Source organism: Vulpes lagopus, chromosome 11, assembly GCF_018345385.1.
Source record: "Vulpes lagopus strain Blue_001 chromosome 11, ASM1834538v1, whole genome shotgun sequence".
Classification (NCBI taxonomy): Eukaryota; Metazoa; Chordata; class Mammalia; order Carnivora; family Canidae; genus Vulpes; species Vulpes lagopus.
In genome coordinates this window covers 78621408-78643350 of record NC_054834.1, presented here as the reverse complement: position 1 = coordinate 78643350, position 21943 = coordinate 78621408, and the positions used below count along the sequence as shown (strand labels likewise).

General features: G+C 42.6%; 3 protein-coding genes across 10 annotated transcripts in view; 1 reads left to right on the top strand and 2 right to left on the bottom strand.

Moving 5' to 3' along the window:
- CPSF7 (cleavage and polyadenylation specific factor 7) overlaps positions 1–4096 on the bottom strand; it is a 23848-nt gene extending 19752 nt beyond the window's left edge. For 2 of the 4 annotated variants that reach the window (XM_041774204.1, XM_041774207.1), the window contains exons 1-2: positions 4020–4096; positions 3264–3381 (exon numbers count right to left, since the gene is read on the bottom strand). In XM_041774204.1, the coding sequence (XP_041630138.1) occupies positions 3264–3317 (54 nt within the window). In that variant the 5' untranslated portion in view covers positions 3318–3381; positions 4020–4096. Of the gene's footprint in view, positions 1–3263; positions 3382–3737; positions 3878–3946 lie in introns of those variants that run through there. The other 2 variants (XM_041774205.1, XM_041774206.1) reach the window with 2 other exon arrangements.
- Positions 4052–21943, top strand: SDHAF2 (succinate dehydrogenase complex assembly factor 2). Of its 5 annotated transcripts, none has more exons than XM_041774210.1 (4): positions 4052–4222; positions 8023–8243; positions 8324–8433; positions 21027–21943. In XM_041774210.1, the coding sequence occupies exons 2-4, from the start codon at positions 8023–8025 to the stop codon at positions 21155–21157; spliced, it is 462 nt and encodes a 153-aa protein (XP_041630144.1). In that variant the 5' UTR covers positions 4052–4222; the 3' UTR covers positions 21158–21943. The 5 variants fall into 5 exon arrangements, with proteins under 5 accessions (XP_041630144.1, XP_041630146.1, XP_041630143.1 ...); XM_041774212.1 differs by lacking the exon at positions 21027–21943 and adding an exon at positions 10772–10920 and having other exon boundaries at positions 4141–4285; XM_041774209.1 differs by having other exon boundaries at positions 4142–4285.
- Positions 14001–14978, bottom strand: LOC121501773 (60S ribosomal protein L7-like). Its single transcript, XM_041774208.1, has one exon. It carries the CDS (start codon positions 14860–14862, stop codon positions 14074–14076), a length of 789 nt encoding a protein of 262 aa, XP_041630142.1. The 5' UTR covers positions 14863–14978; the 3' UTR covers positions 14001–14073.

The following is a 21943-nucleotide window of genomic DNA, read 5'->3' as shown; positions in this document are numbered from 1 at the left end:
TTTCTGATTACCAAATGTTGAATTAGGTTAAAGCAAAATCTAATTCTACATATTAAGTGAAAAATACAATGTTTTATGTGCATTGATGCTGAAGGTTTCATTCCAGGAAGATCAAAAAAGTATGTATTTAAAACTGAATGAAGATCTCATGAAAAAATTTGTTTAGTACTATAGAAAGAACTATGACTGTCTCTTTAGCTTTTAGAGAAAAAAGGACTTGTATGATTTTGAATTTAAATAAGAACTTCTCCAACTGTACGCTCACTGTACGCTTTCTACCCTCCAATTCCCTTTTCCTAATTTCTGAGGGAAGAAAGGCTATGATTTATTTTTTCAAGGCCACCTACTCGATACCAAAGTTTCTTTTAATTGTAACTAAAACTCAAAGTTTTTGGCTTTATAATGACAATCTCTAGTCCTCAGCTTACGCCCTCCTTCCCTGCCACTGTCCACTGCTCTCAACCACCAGGAATGCAAAGTCTTTTTAACACAGGGATCCATTTCTTCCCTGTTCCCTCCCTAGCCCTGACAGTGCCTAGCAAAAAGAAATTGCTTAATAAGTACTTGTTGATGGAAGCAGCGAACAGTATTGGGCAATATGCAAAGAGCCTTGCTTTGCACAAGGAACAGAGGCAAAATACTCAGCAAAGCGGCAGCTCATCCTTACTTTTCCAGAGTACCTTTCCCCAGCCCAAGAGAGCAACTGTGAATTTTGACTCCCAATATGACAGGAGTAAAGCAGCTCTACAAAAGAATTTTTTACAGCTCATGTTGTAAGAGATCAGAGAGTCAGCACCCTAAGGTTCCATCCAGGAACTGCATTCATTTTGCTTGGGGGGTAGGGTACATGTGATATGGTTCTCATGCCTGGATCAGCTTGGGATGAATTCTTAATATTCCTTTAAAAAAAAAAAAAGATTTATTTATTCATGAGAGACACACACACAGAGAGGCAGAGACACAGGCAGAGGGAGAAGTAGGCTTCCCACAAGGAGCCCGATGAGGGACTCGATCCTGAATCCCAGGATTATGCCCTGAGCTGAAGGCTCAACCGCTGAGCCACCTAGGCGTCCCTTAATATTCCTTAAACATTCTAAAATACAATCTGTACTGGCTGCCTTCAGGTCTAACCTTGATTTTAACAATTCTTCCCAAACAGAACTTTAATATTTCTTTAGCAGCCCCCAAATTACACTAAAAGCAGCTCTACCAAAAATTAACTCATTTGGCGGGGAACACACAGAGACACACACACACCCCTACCCACCCACCCGTCTCCCTAGACCTTCCACAAATGGACATAAAACATTCAAAATCTGTACTTCTTTCAACTTGCCAAGCATTAAATATTGTGTTTAGTATAAATGTCTACTAGATACCACATACAATCTTTGGCCTTAGACCCGTTAAAAAAAAACTTTTCTAAAGTAACAGGACAACAATTAATTGTTGAGTCCAGTGACTTCTACACTAACAAAGCAGTGACCACTGGACAAGGCCTGTGCCTCATCTAGAACCTCCAAGCTATATAGCTTAAGAAATTATGATATTCCATTTTCTTAGACTAAATGCGGCTAGACCTGCGTGTTCTGCGCACTTCTCAATGAGCAGCATTGTTATCAACCCAGAGAGAAGGAAATTAACGGGGGGAAAAAGGGTTTTTATTTATAATAAGAACTACGAGAACCTTCTTTTCTTCCTGTCTTGCATTAAAAATAAAACAAAAACAACCCACAACTCGTAAAGAGTAGTAAAGATCTGATTCAAAGTAATATGGACAACTCAGGAAAATAATGGCGTGTAACTAAACTAATACACTAAACCTTTCTTTCCATCCATAATTATTTGACTTGTTTGGGCTTAAAAATTTTTTTTCATGTATTTAGGTCAATCGGCAGCCACATGTAGAGGACTCCAGTTTACCTAAGTACACACGGGAAGATGACTATTAAATATTCTACTTCAGGAGGCTGTATAATGGGTAGAAGGTCACTATTCTATTCTACTCAGGTGTTCTAAAATCTCCATGTTAGAAAACGGCATAATATGTTAAAAATATTAATATAACTTGTGCCAAGTGAAAAAAAAAATGACACGTATGAAACCTTTGTTGCCTTGTATAAAAGTCAGGGTCCAACCAGGGCTCCTTCTTTAATCTGTCCTTTTTATCCTTTTTCCAGGTCCTTATGTGTACCCACGTAAGGTGCTAATGAAAGGTGCTAATGGGAAGAACCAGTTTACTCATCTAAAATAGTGCTGAAAACAATTCCCGCAAGATATCACTAACTTTTAAATACAGAGTATGGAACATTCTTGAGATTGACTTCAATGTTAGATTATCATTTCAAGGAATATCACTGCATAATGTTCCTTGAGGTAGTATAAACCGACCGACAAATCCAGGGTATACCAAGGGGTCTATATATGCTTTTTAACTGGTTTGTCCAACACCCTTACCTCTACCCTCTAAACAGTTACATTCATCAATAAAATAAAATTTATTACACCAAAATGCCTATGCACCTCTCAAGACTAGAGGCAAACTACTTACAGAAGGAAGACCCAAAACAGGCAGAATGGAGCTGCAGTTAAATGTTAAAGTATCTTTTACACTGTATTTTTGTACTGCCTTATGGAGGAGGGGACTACATTTCCCCAGCTGCCCTTTCAAAGAGCTGCAAGGGGGGAGGGTGTGTGCGTGGTTCAGTCCATTAAGTCTCTGACTCTTGATTTCAGCACAGATCATGATCTCAGGTATGTGAGACCAAGCCCTCATCAGCTCTGCACTGGGCATGGAGCGCTTAAGATTCTCTCTCCCTCTCCCCTTCCACCTCCTTCTCCCTCTCTAAAAGGGGGGGTGGGGAGAATAACCGCAAAGGAAAAGGTCCTCATGAAAGGTCCACATTGTCCTCATGAATACTACAGCAAACGTCAGTGTGATTTTCTTAAGTGTGGCTAGTCTTTGAGGAGACTGACACCCAAGTTTGGCCTCCTGGGGGAGCAAGTTCCACAGGCTGATTCACCATTCTATTATATCTAATTTTTATTTGCTCTTAAAGCTTGTAAAATTAAGCCTTGGCAGCTAAAAACCAACATAAAACGCAATGGTCAGACGTCTTTAAAGTCTGTGGTAGAGTAAAAAATTTAGACCCGATAGAAGGATGTTCAGGCCTAGCAAAGCCTGTCAATGCTTGAAACCCCTGCAAGTTTGGTCAAAGTGATTCAGCTGAGCCCAGAAAACCCCCATGCCGATGACCCCTCACCTGATTGAACTCCTCGTCAGCATATATATCAATCAAGTCCACTCCTTCTGACATGGCTCCGGAAGGAAGATCGCGAGCCGGAGAACGGACAAAGTAAGGAAGATGCCACTGCGGTATCCTGAAAGAGGCAAGTTAGAAGGCATGAGGGTCCCGGGCTGGGAGGAGAGCGATGGTTGCCAACCTCCGGTCTCCAGAGACGCAGCATCCCGGCAGCCCAAGCTCGGTCCCGCTCGGTCCCGCTCGGTCCCGCTCGGTCCCACCCGCTCCGCCCCGCCCCCGGCCTCGCGCCGCCCCTCGAACTCCCAGGCCGCCGGGGCTCGCGGGGCTCGCTGCCCATCACCCTCGGGCCTGACCCGAGCTGCGCCGCAGCTGCCCGTGGCGCGACGGCAAAGCCCAGGCCTCTGCTGCGAGGGGCCCTGGGACGGCGCTGCCACGAACGCCCGCGGAGAAGCCCGCAGCGCCAGCCCGCCGCACCTGCCTAGGCCCCCAAGCGTCCCCGGCTCGAGTCCCCGCGGGTCCGGATTTCCAGCCGCCTCCACTCCCCACCCAGGCCCAGTCCTCGCCCCCAACTAGGCCCGCCCCGCTCCCTCCCCACAGATTCCGCCCGGCGCTCTCGGCCTCCTCCTTCAAAAGCCCGCACCTCCCACCGCCCGTCGACTCCGACCGCCCCAAACTCAACCGACCCCCTCCCAGTCTCAGCGCTGGCCCCGAGCCCTCTTCCGGCTCAGCCGGCCCCCGGCCGCGCGCCCCCGTTACCGGGAATATGGCGGCGGCGGCGGCGAGTCCGGACTAGGCCCGAAGCGCGCGAACCGCTCTCGGCCCCAGGTCCCGCCCCCTCCGCCCCTCGCGTCACGCGTACAGCCACTTCCGCCATACGCAGGGACGCATCTTCCGGCTCAGGCCCTCGGCGCCGAAGTCCGCAGTTCAGGCGTTCGGAAGTTCCCGGAAGTGGCCGAGCCGTAGGTTTCCGGAGCGGGTCGGGAAGGATGGTGGTGGCCGCCACGTTCCCGGGTCTGGCACGGGTGAGGCGAGTGGAGATTGTAGGGTCCTGGGCAGGCCATAGTGGGGGCTGAGTCTCGTCCTACAACGCAGTCGTGGAGACTGCGAGGAGCATCCAGCTGCCTGATACCCCAGGGCAAGGGCAGAGCCAAGGAGAGATGCGCCTTGCAACGTAGGAGATTCAGGTCACACTCACTCCTTCCCGAGCCCGCTGTGCCCGTCTCGTGCGAGACCCGGTTCAGATTTCACCTGTTTCCCCGGTGGAGCTGGCTGCGCCGCCTCTGTGCCAGATCTGAAGTCTGTCTATTGCCTAATACCTGTTATGATCGTACAACCGGAGAGCATGTCGTTGCAGGCTTCTCGTTCACACTGTAAACTTCTCTCAGTACTTTTTTGCTGCTTCTCATGATATATTTGTAGGTTGCGTTTTCGCTTGTCTCAAGATATTTTCGAATTCCCCATTTGATGTTTGACCCATTTGAACTATTGGTTATTCGTGAGCTAGAGTGTTGGTAGTTTTCACATATTTGTAAATTTTCCAGTTTTCCTTGTGATGTTGGTCTCTACTTTCATTTCATTGTGGTCATTTGTGGCATTTTAATCTTTTTTTAATTTGGTAAGACTTATTTTGCATCCTAACGTGATCTATCTCGGAGAATGTTCCTATCCAAGCGTGCTTGAAAATGATGTATCCTGCTGTTGGTTGAATGTCCTGTATGTGTCCATCTTGGTCCATTTGGTCTGTAGCTGTTGTTCAGGCCAAATGGCTTCGGTTTACTGTGTTGACCTTTTCTTTCTGTCCAGGAGTTCTATCCATTACTGAATGTGGAATATTGAAATCTATTTTTACTGTGTTGCTGTTTATTTCTCTCTTCAGTTCTGTCAGTGTTTGCTTCATGTGTTTGAGTGCTCTAATGTTGATTGGAAATACATAACTGTTAAATATTCCTGGTGCATTGACCCCGTTACCATGATATAATAAATGTCCCTTATTTCGTGACGGTTTTTGACTTAAAGCCTGTTTTGACTGACATAAGTAGGGCCATCTTGGCTCTCTGGTTACCATTTGCATGGACTATCTTTTTTTATCCTTTTGCTTTCAGCCTATGTATTCTTATATCTAAAAGGAGTCTGTTGTAATAGCATATAGTTGGATTTTACTCTTTAATCAAAACACTAGTGTTTTGATTGGAGAGTTTAGTTCATTACATGTGAAATAATTACTGATCCAGAAGTTATTGCCATTTTGTTCATTGTTTTCTATTCGCATTGTAGCTTTTGTGTCCTTTTTCTCCTCCCTTGCTGTTATCCTTTGTGTTTCTCTTTTCTTTCTTCTTTTTTTTAGAAACAAACTTTAATCCCTTTCTCATTTTCTATTGTGTATCTCCTATTCCTTTGGATATTTTCTTTTTGGTTACCATGTGCCTTATGCAAAGCGTAATTTATTTGAGAGAGTGCAAGCGCACAGGGAGCAGAGGCAGAAGGAGAGCATCCCAAGCAGAGTTGGCATTGAGTGCAGAGCCCAAGGCAGGGCTTCATCTCAGGACCTTGAGATCATGACCTAAGCAGAAACCGAGTTGTTTGCTTAACCAACTACACCATCCAAGCACTCCCACAATTACATATTTTTTTATATTGTATTATCTTATGTTTTTCTTTTTTTTTATTTTATTTTTTATTTTTTTTATGATAGGCACACAGTGAGAGAGAGAGAGAGAGAGAGAGAGAGAGAGAGGCAGAGACATAGACATAGACATAGGCAGAGGGAGAAGCAGGCTCCATGCACCGGGAGCCCAACGTGGGATTCGATCCCGGGTCTCCAGGATCGCGCCCTGGGCCAAGGGCAGGCGCTAAACCACTGCGCCACCCAGGGATCCCTATCTTATGTTTTTCTATTTTAACTTCTGTATCAGAATTAGGGCAGCCCAGGTGGCTCACTGGTTTAGCACTGCCTTCAGTCCAGGGTGTGGTCCTGGAGACCCGGGATTGAGTCCCATAAATAAAGTCTTAAAAAAAAAAAAAACTTGTATATCAGAATTAAGAGTGATTTACATATCACTGTTACAATATTACAGTATTCTGTTTGTCATTTGTTAATCTTTACCAGTGATCTTTATGTTTTCATAGGCTTTTGTGTTTCTTTTTTTTTTTTTAAGATTTTTTTTTTTAATTTATTCATGAGAGGCACGGAGAGAGAGAGGCAGAGACACAGGCAGAGGGAGAAACAGGCTGCATGCAGGAAGCCCAACGCAGGACTTGATCCTAGGTCTCCAAGATCACACCCCAGGCTGAAGGCGGCGCTAAACCACTGAGCCACCGGGACTGCCCTGGCCATTTTTTTAAATAAGCTTTCTGCCCCTTTCTCTTTTCTTCTTCTAAGTTCCCATATTATTTATACTTGTTTACTTGATAATGTCCCATAAGTCCCTTATGTGCATTTCACTTTTGTTCTTTTTTAAATTCCTCTGATTGGGAAATTTCAAATGACTTATCTTTGAGTTCACAGATTCATTCTTCTGTTTGATCAAGTCTGCTAGTTGACCCTCATAGTAAATTATGTTTGTTTGGTTTTTATATTCTTTGGTTCTAAAATTTGTTCTTTTTAAATATTTTTCTGTTGATATTCTCATTCTGTTCATGCATTGTTTTCCTGAGCTGATTGAACATCTTGAAGACAGCTGTTTTGAGTTCTTTGTCAGGTAATTTATATGCCTGTTTCTTTAGGGTTGTCTCTTACACATTTATTTTGTACTTTTGATCGGGCCATGTTTCTTCGTGTCCCTTGAACTATATGTGGTGTCTACACTTTTGAAAAAACAGCTCTCCCAGTCTTTTTGGACTGGCTTTGTACAAGGAAAGACCTTTGTCACCAGTCAACTTGGCTAGAGATTCCAGGAGCCTCTCAGACTTTTGTCTTCTCTAGACTTGTGCATGTAAACTCCAAGTTGGAAGGATTTCATGTCTTCTTTTTTCAAGAGCCTCTTACTTGGTTTCTGGGTTTCTCATAAAAGGGAATTGGTCCATGTGTTGTGGAGTTGGTGTCTGTGTGAGAGAAGGAGAATGTGGGACTTCCTGTTCCATCATCTTGCTGATGTCACTACCTTATAATTGCATCTTGATAGGTTTTGCCCTTCTCCTGATTGGGAGCCTTTGGGAGATTAAGGACCATGCCATCACTGTATGCTCAGATTTTAACACAAACAAGCAACTAAAATGTATACCATTCCACAAGAATTTTAAGGGAATACAAAGGAAAGAGAAAATATTTCTATTGAAGAATTTCCAGAGAGATACTTGTTAAGAACATATTTGCAGTTAGAGCTGGATTCTAGTCTTAACTGCAATTACTGTTTAGGTGACCTTGGTTAAGTTAACTTCTCAGAGCCTCCACTTCCTAAGTTATAAAGTGGGGACAGTATCAACATAACTTCTTTTTTTTTTTTTAATATTCTTTTGTTTAATTTTTTAATTTATTTATGATAGTCACAGAGAGAGAGAGAGAGAGAGAGAGAGAGGGGCAGTGACACAGGCAGAGGGAGAAGCAGGCTCCATGCACCGGGAGCCCGACGTGGGATTCGATCCCGGGTCTGCAGGATCGCGCCCTGGGCCAAAGGCAGACGCCAAACCGCTGTGCCACCCAGGGATCCCCTCAACATAACTTCTTAAGAACTAAATGAGATTGAATGCATTTAACACCTAGTAAGTATTGAGTGGATGACTGAGGGTAAGTCCTCATAAAGATGTTTGTGGTTTATTTCAGATGCTTGCTCTGTCAAGGCGCCACCTAGTGTCTCCTTTGCTCAGCACACCATCCAACCGTTTCTACAGAGGTGATAGCCCAACAGACTCCCAAAAAGACATGATTGAAATCCCTTTGCCTCCATGGCAGGAGCGAACTGATGAATCCATAGAAACCAAAAGAGCCCGGCTGCTCTACGAGAGCAGAAAGAGGGGAATGTTGGAAAACTGTATACTCCTTAGGTAGGGAAATACGAGATTTGGTGTCACTTCTCTTTCACTGGAGATAGCCTTTTCAACTTTGTTCTTTTTCTCATTTTTAGCCTCTTTGCTAAAGAGTATCTGCACCACATGACTGAGAAGCAGCTGAACCTCTATGATCGCCTGATTAATGAGCCCAGTAATGACTGGGATATTTACTACTGGGCCACAGGTACTGGCATGATCAGCAAGCAGCATGATGTGAAAAATAGGATGACTTGCACCGATTTGAGTCTGGAATATTTTTTTCTTTCTATTCATGCAGTGAACACTCAGTCCAGTAGACCCTCAACCCCAGTAGCACTCCAAATTTTTCAAAGTGTGCAAAGTTGTTTTATTAGTTAAAGTTCTTTGTTTGCAAGTAATGGAAACCTGTCTAACTTAAGCAAAAAAGGAGTTTAGTGGGATGGTGTGGAAAGACAGTTGTTATAGAAAAAACAGGCTGGCAGTGGTATGGAACCCGACAACTGTAGAAGGCTACATAAGGAAGAGTTTCTTGGTAGTCTCACTTCAGCACTACCTTTGGGAAGAATGGTTCTTACTATATATAATTAGAATTAGCTTTGGCTGTGAGTAAAACAAACAAAAAATCCAAAACAATAATAGCTCAAACAAATCAGGATTGTATTTTTTCTTTCTCATAACAAGTCCAGAGGTAGGCATTCCATTCAGAAGCCATGAACTCCAGATTCCTCTTGATTTACTTCTTCATCCTCAGCATGTACTGTCTTCCTCATGGTCACAGGTGGTTGCTGCAGGTCTATTCATCATGTCTGTGTTTCAGCCAGGAGTAAATGTGTAGAAGCACATGCCTTATTCATGGATCCTTCTCAGGAGATTATACATCACACTTCCACTTATTTTCCATTGTCCACAGTTCAGTCACATGGCTTTGCCAGTCATGATGAAAATATAGTCTATTTCATGCATCCAGCTACAGTGGGAGTTCTGTTATCAGGAAAAATGGGAGAATGGATCTTAGAGCATACATATCTCATTCATTTTTGCTACAGTCTGGGTCTTCTGTTTTTATGTTTGCAGTCTATATTTGAGTCATAAAGTAGAAACCATTCTGTAGGTTCTGAGTATAAAGTGACATAATACAGAGTCCAGAGGCTTATATAAACATTGGAAAGCCCACAAAGTGTAAAATGTTTACTCTCTGGCCCTTTATTGTTAAGTAAAATTTCATCATGTGGATGTACCACAGTTTGTTTATCCATTGACCAGCTGAGGGACATGAGGGTGTTTCCAGTTTGAGGCAATTATGAATAAAGCCACTACAAATGTTTGCATATAGCTTTTTGTGGATGTAGATTTTAGTTTTTCTTGGATAAATACCCAGGAAAAGCGTCACTGAGTCATATGGTAAGTGTATGTTTAGGACAAACTTTTTGTAACAGGACAGGTAGTAAATATCTTAGGTTTTGCAGAGCATACAGTCTCTGTCATGAGTCTTCAACTCTTGCTATTGAAGCATGTAAACTGCCACAGACCGTAGGTAAACAAACAAATGTGGCTGCATTGCAATAAAATTTTGTTGACACTGAACTTTGATTTCATATAATTTTCGTGTGTCATAAAATATCCTTTTGACTTTTTTCCTCAGACATTTAAAAGTCATGCTTAGCGGACAGGCCCTACAAAAACAGGCAGCAGGCCATAGTTTGTTGACTCCTATGCTAAGTGAAAGAGGTCAGGCTCAAAGACTGACCATATTTTTATTGTATGATTAAATACATTGGCTGCCCTGAGCTGAAGGCAGATGCCCAACCACTGAGCCACCCAGGCATCCCCAAAGAGCAGTTTTTAATTTTGGTGAAGTACAATGTTTTATTTGGTGACATAGCTGATTGTGCTTTTGATACTATGTCTAAAAATTTGCCTTGGGACGCCTGGATGGCTCAGCAGTTGAGAGTCTGCCTTTGACTCAGGGAGTGATCCCGGAGTCCCAGGATTGAGGCCCACATCAGGCTTCCCGCAGGGAACATGCTTCTCTCTCTGCCTATGTCTCTGCCTTCTTAGTGTCTCTCATTAATAAATAAATAAAATCTTTAAAAAAAAAATTTTTTTTAATCTGCCTTATCTGAAGTCAAAGATTTTCTTTGTTTTCTTCTAGGAATTTTATAGTTTGAGAATCACTTGTTCAGGGGCGCCTGGGTGGCTCAGTTAAGTGTCTGCCTTTGGCTCGGGTCATGATCTCAGGGTACTGGGATCAAGTGCCACGTTGGGTTCTCTGCTCAGCAGGAAGTCTTCCTCTCCGTCTCCCTCTGTTCTCTCTCTGTCTCGCTCACTCACTGTGTCAAATAAATAAAATCTTTAAAAAAAGAATCACTGGTTCAGTTTCTCAAAACATTCCTGCTTGGATTTTGATTGGAGTTGTGTTAGATCAACAGATCAAATTGGGAAACTTAGCAATTCAGAATTGTCTGATCTGTGAACATGATATATCTCCATTTTTCGGTCTTTTGACTTTTAAAAAAACTATTCTTTAAAAATTTATTTGGGAGGCGGCAACCATGGCGGGCCAAGAGGATCCGGTGCAGCGGGAGATTCACCAGGACTGGGCGAACCGGGAATACATTGAGGTCATCACCAGCAGCATCAAGAAGATCGCGGACTTTCTCAACTTATTCGATATGTCTTGTCGTTCAAGACTTGCAACACTAAACGAGAAATTGACAGCCCTCGAGCGGAGAATAGAGTACATTGAAGCACGGGTGACAAAAGGTGAGACCCTCACCTAGAACTATGCCATGCTGCTGCTGGGAAGTTGCTTTTTTTTTTTTTTTTTTTTTAATTTTTATTTATTTATGATAGTCACAGAGAGAGAGAGGCAGAGACACAGGCAGTGGAAGAAGCAGGCTCCATGCATTGGAACCCGATGTGGGATTCGATCCCGGGTCTCCAGGATCGCGCCCTGGGCCAAAGGCAGGGGCCAAACCGCTGCGCCACCCAGGGATCCCGGGAAGTTGCTTTATGAAACACAGGCCGACGTGGGAAAGGCCCCAGCAGCCTCAGCTCCTTCCTCTCTTCTTAAAGAGCAACAGGGCTTATTCTTGTTTTTCTTTTTTCAAAAGTGTGGCCTTTGGGCTCTGCCATGTACATCGACGTGTGATGTGGCATGTGGGAAGAAGTCCAGGGGAAGAACTCTTGGAACCAACATTAGGCATTTTACCTTTTAAGTAACATTTTGTAGAACTGTTCATCAGTGTATTTGAAGCGCTCAGAGCCAGATGCCTGGGACTCTGTTAAGGTCCTCTCCATCTCTCTCTCTCTCAGACTTTCCTTTCAGCTCTCATTGCCTCTGCATTGATTCTATAAACAGTCTTTGTCTCCTTTCCACCTTTGGCGCGGGGGGGGTGGGAGGCAGTCCTGGCTGAGACACTTACGCCCCGGCAAGGTGGCCATCAGAGAATGTCGTTGCTAACCTACCAGTTTCTTGTCCTTTGGGGGAGGTCAAGGCCAGGCCTCCACTTGGCTTGAATTCATTTTCAGAATTTTCTTTCTGTCACTTGGGGTATCTTTGCCTCTCATATTTCCCTAATAAACTCCTCAACTTTAAAAAAAAAAATTTATTTGGGATAGAAAGAGCACATGAGCTGGAAAGAGGGGCAGAGGAAAAGGGACAAGCAGAGTCCCCACTGAGCAGGGAGCCTGACATGGGGCTCAATCCCAGGACTCTAGGATCATGACCTGAGCCAAATGCAGATGCTTAACCAACTGAGCCACCCAGGCACCCTTTAGGTCTTTGACTTCTTTAAACAGCATGTTTGTTATCTACTGTTGTATAACAAATTACCCCAAAACTTACTGGCTTAAAACAAACCTACTTTTATTATTTCAACTTTTCTGTGGGTCTGGAATCCAGTCATGGCTTAGTTGGGTCCTACCCTTTATTCTGTCACAAAGTTATAATCAAGGTGTCAGCCTACGATCTGGGGCTTCATCTGAAGGCTCAGCTAGGAGAGGATATGTTTTAAGTTCTCATATTGGCACAAATTAAATTCCTCACAGGTTCCCCACCTGCAGGCCTAAGTTCCTTGCTGGCTGTTGCCTACAGGTTGCCTTCTGTTCCCTGTCCTTCTCCTGCTGGGAAGCTTGCTTCTTCAAAGTGTGCAAGCCAAGAAGGCAAGAGAGGAGTCTGCTACCAAGATGGAAGTCTTAGTGTTTTGTAACCTAATCACAGAAATGACATTCTGTTATCCTTGCCATCTTCTGGTGGTTAGAATCAAGCCATTAAGGTCCAGCCTGAAGCAGTGGGGTGGGGTGAGACTCATACAAAGGGCATGATATCTGGAGGTGGAGATCATTGGGGGCCATCCTAAAAATCTACAGTCCATGTTTTGTAGTTTTTGGCATATTGGGGCATATTTTGCTGGATTTATACCTAGGTATTTCATATATTTTGGGACTGTTATAAATGATACTTTAAGAAAAATTTTCAGCTTCCCATTGGGAGGATATAGATAGAAAATTGATTTTTGTATACTGCTATTTTGTAGATTCTTTGGGATTTTTTCTATGTAGACAACCGTGTCATCTGTGAACAGAGAAGGTTTTCTTCTTTTCCAATCTGTATGCCCTTTATATCTTTCATTGGTTTTACTGCATTGTCTGGGATCTCTGGTATAATGCTGAATAGCAGCAGTTAGAGCAGCATCCTTGGCTTGTTACTAGCATTGGGGGAAAGTAGTATTTCACCGTTAATATAACGTTAACTGTAGGTTAGTTGTAAATGCCTTTTATCAGATTGAGAAAACTTCCCTCTTTTTTTTAATATGTTGAATGTTTTTTCATAAATGTTGAATTTTGCCAGGTGCTTTCTAGGCATTTCTATAGAGATGATTGTTTGGTCCTATGATTTTTTTCCCCCTAGTTTAGTGATATGATGAATTTTTGATTGATTCTTTTTTCTTTTTTTAAGATTTTATTTATTCATGAGAGACTCAGAGGGAGAAACAGGTTCCCTGTGGCGAGCCTAATGCAGGACTGGATCCTAGGACCTTGGGATCACGCTCTGAGCTGAAGGCAGACGCTAAACCACTGAGCCACCCAGGCGACTCTGATTAATAGACTTTCAAATATTGGATCGATCTTGCATCACCATGATAAATACCACCTGACCTGGATATGTATTGCTTGATTTGATTTGCTAATAGTTTGGAGATCTTTGTGTCTGTCTTCATGAGGGTACTGATGTGTAGTTCTCTTATAATGCCATCTGGTTTTGATCAGGGTAATGCTGGCCTCTTAAAATGAGTTGTGAAGTGCTTTCCTCTTTCATTTTCTGGAATAGTATGTAGAATTGCTGTGATTTCTTCCTTAAATATTTAGTAGAATTTCCTAGGAAATTCATCTGGATCTGAGGTTTTTCTCTGGTGGAAGTTTTTAACTGTAAAGCCTAATTTTTTTTTTATAGCTATGGAACAATTCAAATTACCTGTTTCTTTTTGGGTGAGGTTTGTTAGTGTGTTTTTAATAAATTTGGCCACATTAACACCTAAGCTGTTAGTAAGTCTGTGGATATAAAGTTGTGGTCATATTCCCTTTTCCTCTGAATGTCTGAAGAGCTGTAGTGAGGTCCCTCCTTTATTTCTGATATTGGTGATTTGTGGAGTTTTTTCTTTTTTTCTTGATCAGTTTGGCTAAAGGTTGATCTTGATCAATTTTATTTATTTTTTCAGAGAACCATAAAAATTTTGATTTCATTGTTTTTTCTGTTTTTCTTTTTCTTTCTTTTTTTTTTTTTCCATTTGAAAGTAGTCATTTATTAACTGACCAGATTACAAAAATAATCATGGTAGATACCTTAGTTCATCCTTCTAATAAGCCTATTGATCTGGTCTTCCCTGTTGCCAGCATCTGCTCCTTCTACAAAATGGGTGGTCTTTTTCTTCATTCCGCCACGTGGAGAAGATAATTTGAAGGGCCATAAAAAGTTGTTGGCTTCTTTGAAACGTTTTCCAACGGTATAGATCTCGTGAATCAGATCCTCCATGCAGATGATGCCATATTTACCAAGAGACCGAGCAATCAGTGTGTTATCCGTCAGGGCAATTCGCTTCTTGTTGATCTTGCCATAACCACGCTTGTAGATCAATTCATTCACTGACTTCAGGTTTGGGTACCCCCATGCTATATATGGTTCCACAATCCTTAGCATGTTAACTGAAGCCTTGTTGAGCTTAACAAAGGTGTCATTGAAGATCTGGCGAAGGCGAAGAAGCTGCAACACCTTTCGAACCGTTGGGCTCACACCATTGATACCTCTGATCCTGATGACAAATGCCAACTTGGGTTCTGCAGGCACATAGAAGTTGCCGGCTTTTCTCGCCATCCTCGCCATGCAAATCTCAGTTCTGTACATCTGCCTGTATTCCTCGTGGTAATGCTTAGCCTTTTCATAGATAAGCTTCCTCCTTGCCTTTCGAAGCATCTTTTGGGCAAACTTTTTTCTCAGATGCTTGATCTTCAACTCCGCGAAGTTCCTTCGCTTTTTCTTAAGGGTTTCCGGCACAGCAGGAACCTTCTTCTTCTTTTCTGCACCCTCCATGGTTCCAGCCGGAAAAAGAGGATGTTTTTCTTTTTCTAATTTCATTGATTTCTGCTTTTTATTTTCTTCTGCCTGTGTTGGGCTTAATTTGCTCTTATTTTTTTAGTTTTGTAAGATGGAAGTTGAGCTCATTGATTGAAACCTCTTTTTCCAATGTAAGCATTCAATACTATTAATTTCCCCTTAAGTGCTGCCTTGGCTTCATGTTGCAAATTTGAATGTGTTATGTTTTCATTTTCATTCAATTCCTAATTTCCCTTCTGACTTCCTCTGACCCATGAGTTGTGTAGAAGTTTCATTTAAAATATTTCCAGGGGATCCCTGGGTGGCGCAGCGGTTTGGCGCCTGCCTTTGGCCCGGGGCGCGATCCTGGAGACCCGGGATCGAATCCCACATCAGGCTCCCGGTGCATGGAGCCTGCTTCTCCCTCCGCCTGTGTCTCTGCCTCTCTCTCTCTCTCTGTGACTATCATAAATAAATAAAAAATTTAAAAAAATAAAAAAATAAAAAAAAAAAATAAAATATTTCCAGATATTTTTCTGTTACTGATTCCAGTATGACCACAGAACTTATGTTGTGTAGTTTTAGGTCTTTTAAGTCTCTTAAAATTTGTTTTGTGGCCTGAACTATGGCTGTGATACCTGATAAATGTCTCATGTTCACTTACTTGAACATAATGTGTTTTTTGAACCTGTGGATGAACTGTGCTATAAATGTCAACTAGGACAACTTGTTTGATGCTGTTCTTCATGTTCTCTATATTCTGACAGGTTTCCTCTGTCATTCTGTTAATTAGTAAGAGAAGAGTGTTGAACTCTCCATTTATAATTGTGGATTTGTCTATTACTCCTTTCAATTTTCTGTTTTTCTTTCATATATTTTGAAGCTTTGTTTTGTGAAAACATTTAGGATTGTTGTATCTTCTTGATGAATTGTACTCCTTTACCATTTTTATGTAATGTCTTTATTGCTGATAATATTCTTTGTTCTAAAGTATCTGATAGTAATTTAGATACTCCAGCTTTCTTTAGATTAGTGTTTGCATGGTATGTATTTTTTCCACCTATGTTAGTTTTTCTATGGTACATATTAAATTACTAGAAACTTAGTGGTTTTAGATAACATAGTTCATACATATTTATACATATACTCATAGTTCTATAGGTGAGAAGTTCTATAGGCCTGTAGCTTAGTCTGACATTGGTGTCAGCTATTCTGCAATCCTGTCTGGAAGCTCATTCAGGTTCTTAGGAGAATTCATTTCTTTGTAGTTGTAGGACTGAGATTCCACTTGTCTTGCTACCTGTCGATCTCTTTCACCTCCTGGAAGGCACTTGCAGGTCCTTGCTACATGGTTCCTTCCATCTCAGCAATGGAGATTCTCCCTCACATGGAATACCTCTCAACACTTCAAATCTCTCTGGCTTTCCTTCTGCCACCAGCTGGAGAAAACTACCTTTAAAGAGCACATGTGGGGGCCTCAGTAGGTCATTTGGTTAAGCATATGACTCTTGGTTTTGGCTAGGGTCAAGATCTCATGGTTCTGAGATTGAGCTCCGTGCTGGGTGTGGAGCCTGCCTTAAGATTCTCTCTCCCCCTCTCCCCCTCCCCCTTTAAAAGACTAAATACAGAGCACATGTGATTTGGTCAGAACCACTTGGATAATTTGCCTTTCCTGAGGTCAGCTGTGCCATATAACGTAACCCAACCATGGTAGTAAAAATCATGCTCACAGTCCTGAGGATTATGCAGGGCTTATATATCAGGGGAGTGGGAAATACTGAGGGCCAACTTAGAAGTTTGCCTCCCACACCATCCTTTTACATTTAACCTATCTTTGTCTTTATATTTAGATCGAGCTTCTTATAGATAGCATATGTAGTCTCTTTTATTCAGTCTTATAGTCTCTGTTTTCATTGGTGTGTTTTGGCTATTTGCATATATTCAGTGAACAATGTGGTTGAATTAAGATCTGTCATCTTTTTCTTGTCTTTTCCATCTGTTCTTTTTCTCCTTACCTCTCTAGTTCCATGTTTTTTTTTTGGATTTAAAAAAATTTTTTTTTAAGATTTCATTGATTTATTCATGAAAGAGAGAGAAAGAGAAGGCAGAAGCAGGCTTCCCACAGAGCAGGGAGCAGAAGCAGGCTTCCCACAGAGCAGGGAGGCAGAAGCAGGCTTCCCACAGAGCAGGGAGCCTGATGCAGGACTCGATCCCAGGACGCTGGGATCATGACCTGGGCCAAAGGCAGATGCTTAACCAACTGAGCCACCCAGGCACCCCTCCATGGTTTTTTAATTGAGTATTTTATTTTTTAAAAAGATTTTATTTATTTATTTATTTAAAAGATTTTATTCATTTATTAATGAGAGACACACAGAGAGAGAGAGAGAGAGAGAGAGAAAGGCTCCATGCAAGGAGCCCTATGTGGGACTCGATCCCAGGACTCCAGGATCATGCCCTGGACCAAAGGCAGGCACCAAACAGCTGAGCCACCCAGGGATCCCCAGATTTTATTTATTTATTTGAGAGAGAGAGAGAGAGAGAGAGCACATGCCTGAGCAGGAAGAGGGGCAAAGAGAGAGGGAGCAGTAGACTCCCCACAGAGCAGGGAGCCCAATGCAGGGCTCGATCCCAGGACCCCGGGATCATGACCTGAGCCAAAGATAGATGCTTAACTAACTGAGCCACCTAGGCATCTCTTAATTGAGTAATTTAAATTTCATATGACCTCCATTGTTAGTTTATTATTTATTACTTCCTATTATAATCTTTTAGTGATTGCCCTTGGCTTTACATATACATCCTTAATTAATCAGTCTCTCTTCAAGTACTATTAACTGTATCACATACGATGTAAGAACTTCACATTAATATACTCCCAAATCCTCCCTCCCATCTGTTGTCGTAGTTTTTACTTAAGCTGTAAGCCTACACTATATTTCTTTAGTTTAACTTTAGACAGTCATTTTTAGAGCCAATTAAAATAAGGAAAAGAATATATTTTACATTTGTATATATAAATTATAACTTTTAGGGGATCCCTGGGTGGCTCACCCATTTGGCACCTGCCTTCGGCCCAGGGCATAATCCTGGAGTCCCGGGATTGAGTCCTATGTCAGTCTCTTTGCATGGAGTCTGCTTCTCCCTCTGCCTGTGTCTCTGCTTCTCACTCTCTGTGTGTCTCTCATGAATAAATGAATAAAATCTTTTAAAAAATTATAACTTACATTGCATCATATATGTATATACACAAAAATATATAACAATGTATCAAATACACTAACCTTTATTTTAATTGTCTAGAGATTTTCATTTCTTTGTATTTCTTTTCTTTGTATAGATCCATTTTTCTATCTGTATCCTGTTCCTTCTGCCTGAAGAACTTCCTTAAGTATTTCTTATAGTGCAGATCCACTATTATGAATTATCTCTGTTTTTGTAATTTTTGAAAGATATTTTCACTGGGTGTAGAATTACAGGCTCACGGTATTTTCTTTCAGCACTTTACAGGGGCATACTTCTTTTGCTGTTAGTGTGCAGGATTGAGTCAGTCTGATTGGGAGTTGGCACTGGCTTCGGTTTTGCTGTCTTGGTTACCTTCATTGTACCATTAACTTCCAATTCCCATCGAGTTACCAGGTTCTGTTTCCTGGTTTGTGTAGCAGACAAGAGGTCTGCTATGTCTTTACTCCTGTATATGTAACATATCTTTCCTGAATGTTTATAGCATTTCATCTGTGGTTTCTAGCTGTTGAATACGATGTGTCTTGATGTTTGTCCTTGGTATTTTTCCTGCTTGGGTTGTTCCCTGGGCATGTTGGGTCCTATTACACAGTTTCTTATTACTCTACAGCTTTTCGATTCTGTTTTGTGTCTTTAAGTCTTTTCTTTATATGTATCAGGTTGGGGAATTTCTATTGGGTAAGACCAATTGATTTGTCTTCCAGTGGCCAGTTCTTTCCTTGACTGCAGTGTTGAGTCTCTTGATTAGCCTGTTGGTCAATCTGCTTATTTGCTACTGTATTTTTTTTTTAACATTTATGTTTGACTTTTATAGTTTCCAACTCTACTGAAGTTGCTCATCTGTTCCTACATTTTGTTTACTTGTTCTGCTAGAGCTTTTAACGTATCAGTTCTTTAAATTTGGTAGTAGTTCTAAAATTGGTGTCACCCCCGAGGTTTTTTCTGTTGACTGCTTTGTCCCTTTGCAGTGTGTGTTTGTCTCCTTTTGTATGCATGTGTATCTCATAATTTTTGATTGAGTGTTAGACATTATGAGCAAGACAGTAAAGACTGAAGTAAATAGTATTCATGCCTGGAAATGGGCATGCTTCCAGCAGGCTGTTAGTATGGGGATGGAGTCAGTCTAGTTAGGAGTTAAGCTTGCCTGGATTCTGTTAGGGCTTTGCTTCCCTTCACTGCACCACAAGCCTCTATTGCTACCATCTGCTTTGAGTAGGGGCTGAGTTTCCGGAAGGTATTTCTCAATGTTCCTGTTCTACCCTCAGCTTTCAGCCTTCCTTCTATTTTTGTGCCTCTAAGGGAATCTCTGTGCTCTTCTTGCTTTTCCCCAGCAGTAAATTACTGTTGCTTCCCACTTAGTGCTTCCCTCCCATGGGGCGGGGAAGGAAGGCTGGGAGAACATTTTCTGTTATCCTGGTTCAGTCCCTGTGGCCCTGCTTCTCAGGGATGGGCTTTCTCTGTGGCCCTGCCTATCCCACAGGAGTAGAAGTTTATTTGTTTTGTTTTGTTTTTCTATTCTTTTTTCACCATCCCAAAAAGGTCTCCTCACATGTGTTCAGTAGGAGACAGGATTTGCAGACCTACTCCCAGTTTCTTATGGCTTTTATTCTGTAGAGAAGAAGGGCCAGGCTGGGCTTTATGCTTTTTTTGCAGTCTTGGCTGCTCCCCTGCTTCTGACCTGCACCGCTCAGGGAGGTGTTCTCACACCTCCTGACCTGAACCTACCATGGATCAGGATCCAGGAGCAGGAGCATACTCGGAAGGTTTGTTGAGAATAGTCCACAGGATGTGCATTCCCCCAGTGTCTGTGGCTAGCCCACACTTGGCTTGTAGCAGTTTGTAAAAAATTGTAGCCAAACTCTTCTTCCCTGCCAGATGGTCTCTAGCATCTCTTCTTCCTGGGCCCTGTCTCAGGCAAGCAGATGCTCATGTGCAATTTCTCCTTTGAGGGCCTTCCCTTAGATCTTATTCTACTTGGTTGCCCCATGACCTCAGTTCTCGGATGACTTCACAGAAAGTCATGCTGTTTATGGTTTTTCTGGCTTTTCTTGTGAGGATGAGCACAGTGTTCTTTCCAACTTGTACCATCCTTAGGGGAAGCCTAAATCTCCTGGACTTCATTTCAGTGATCACAGAAAAAGAAAAAGATGACAAGCCCACTAGATGCTGGGCTCAGTGCTGAGTGAGGGGGAATTCAGCTTTGTTTTGAGAAATTCTCTCTCCTGGCGTTGTAGTCTTGATAGGAGAGTCATTCTCAAACACATTACCTAAGCTTTCCCCGGGGAAGGCTTTGCTTGTAATTGGAATCTTACTCAAGTGTCTTAGGGTGGAGAGAGAGAGGTGGGAGGTAAATAACCATACTGGGACCCCCTCGCACACTCCTAAGACACACTCTCATGTCTTTGCTCCGTGCTGTTGTGGCCTCCATCCAAACCTGGTTCTCCAGGTTCACATCCATCTTGTGTTCCTCTAATAGCCTTCTAAGAAATTCCTTTTTGCTGAAGTTAGTAGAGCCACTAGTTTGTCATGTACAACCAAGGACTTCTGCCTCTGGAAATGTATAAGCTGGAAGAAGAAACACAATACCCAGAAAACACTGAGATACCAAGTGCAAAGCAAAATGGTGCCACCAAGCTTGGACAGGTCAGGGGTCGGCAGACTTGTTCATAAAAGACCAGACAGTAAATATTTTAGTCTGTGGCCATATGGTCTCTGTTGGAACTATCCAGCTCTACCATAGGTAAAAGCAGCCATGGACAATATGTAAACAGATGGGAGCAGCTGTTCCAATAGAGCTATTTACAGTACAGCTCCTGCTGTAGGCTACCATGTATATTTAGAGGAAGAATGGAGACAGTCTGTGTATCTACTGGTTCTTTTCAGAGGCCAGAGTTTCAAGTTTCAGGGTCCTTATGCCTGAGTACTGACTGACATAATTCTTTCTGCCCACTCTTCTCTTGCAGAAGCAAAACCGGCCCCAGAAATATTTGAAAACGAAGTCATGGCACTGCTGAGAGACTTTGCTAAAAACAAAAACAAAGAGCAGAGACTGCGTGCCCCGGATCTGGAATACCTCTTTGAAAAGCCACATTGAGGGCAGCCTGGGTGGCTCAGCGGTTTAGTGCCGCCTTCAGCCCAGAGCATGATCCTGGAGACCCAGGATCAAGTCCCACGTCGGGCTCCCTGCAAATAAAATCTTTAAAAAAAAAAAAAAAAAAGAAAAGAAAAGCCACTTTGAGCTGTGTACCACTGCCTGACATGGGGGCTCAGTCCCTGGACTCTAGGGTAGACAAGACACTGGCCTTGACCTCCTGCTTCTCCTTAGAAACTCAGTCCATCCAGGCCATTTGTCTCATCTCAAGTGATGGACCCATCTCATAGGACATGTCAATGTTAAGTGTGACTCATTCAAACACTTATTTTGCTCAGTTTTAATCCTCAAAAGGGGTTGCTGGTGTTGCCACCACTCCGGCCTATTCCCTGGCTCCTTGCTCTGGAGGCAGGCCTCTGCCACAGGAGGGCACTGTTGAGGAAGCAATTGTGCTGGCTTACTGCTTTAGCCAGTAGCATATGCCTGGTGAAAAGAGGCAGCCAGCTGCTGGTGCTGTGTGTTGAGCTTTCCTGAGCAGCCCAGGGCTTTGTTCAAGTGAAATCTCCCCGACCACCTTCCAACCTAGTATGGTTCTTCCTGCCAAGGGAGATGGACCCAAGCCCCCTGAGCCAAATCTTTTAGAGGCACAGCAGGCAGAACGAGGGCAGCCAGCAGGAATGTGTGGGTATGCTGCTGACGAAGTCTACATCATCATCATCAGATTTTCTCCAAAACATTCACTGTAAACTGAAGATAGTTAAATATTAAAGAATATTTTACAAAGGAAAA

Coding starts and splice junctions, on each gene's coding strand:
- SDHAF2 (XM_041774209.1), top strand. CDS start 4,250: ATGGTGGTGGCCGCCACGTTCCCGGGTCTGGCACGG. Junction 8,244..8,323: donor GAAAACTGTATACTCCTTAG/GTAGGGAAATAC, acceptor TCTCATTTTTAG/CCTCTTTGCTAAAGAGTATC. Junction 8,434..21,026: donor TATTTACTACTGGGCCACAG/GTACTGGCATGA, acceptor CTTCTCTTGCAG/AAGCAAAACCGGCCCCAGAA.
- LOC121501773 (XM_041774208.1), bottom strand. CDS start 14,862: ATGAAATTAGAAAAAGAAAAACATCCTCTTTTTCCGGCTGGAACCATG.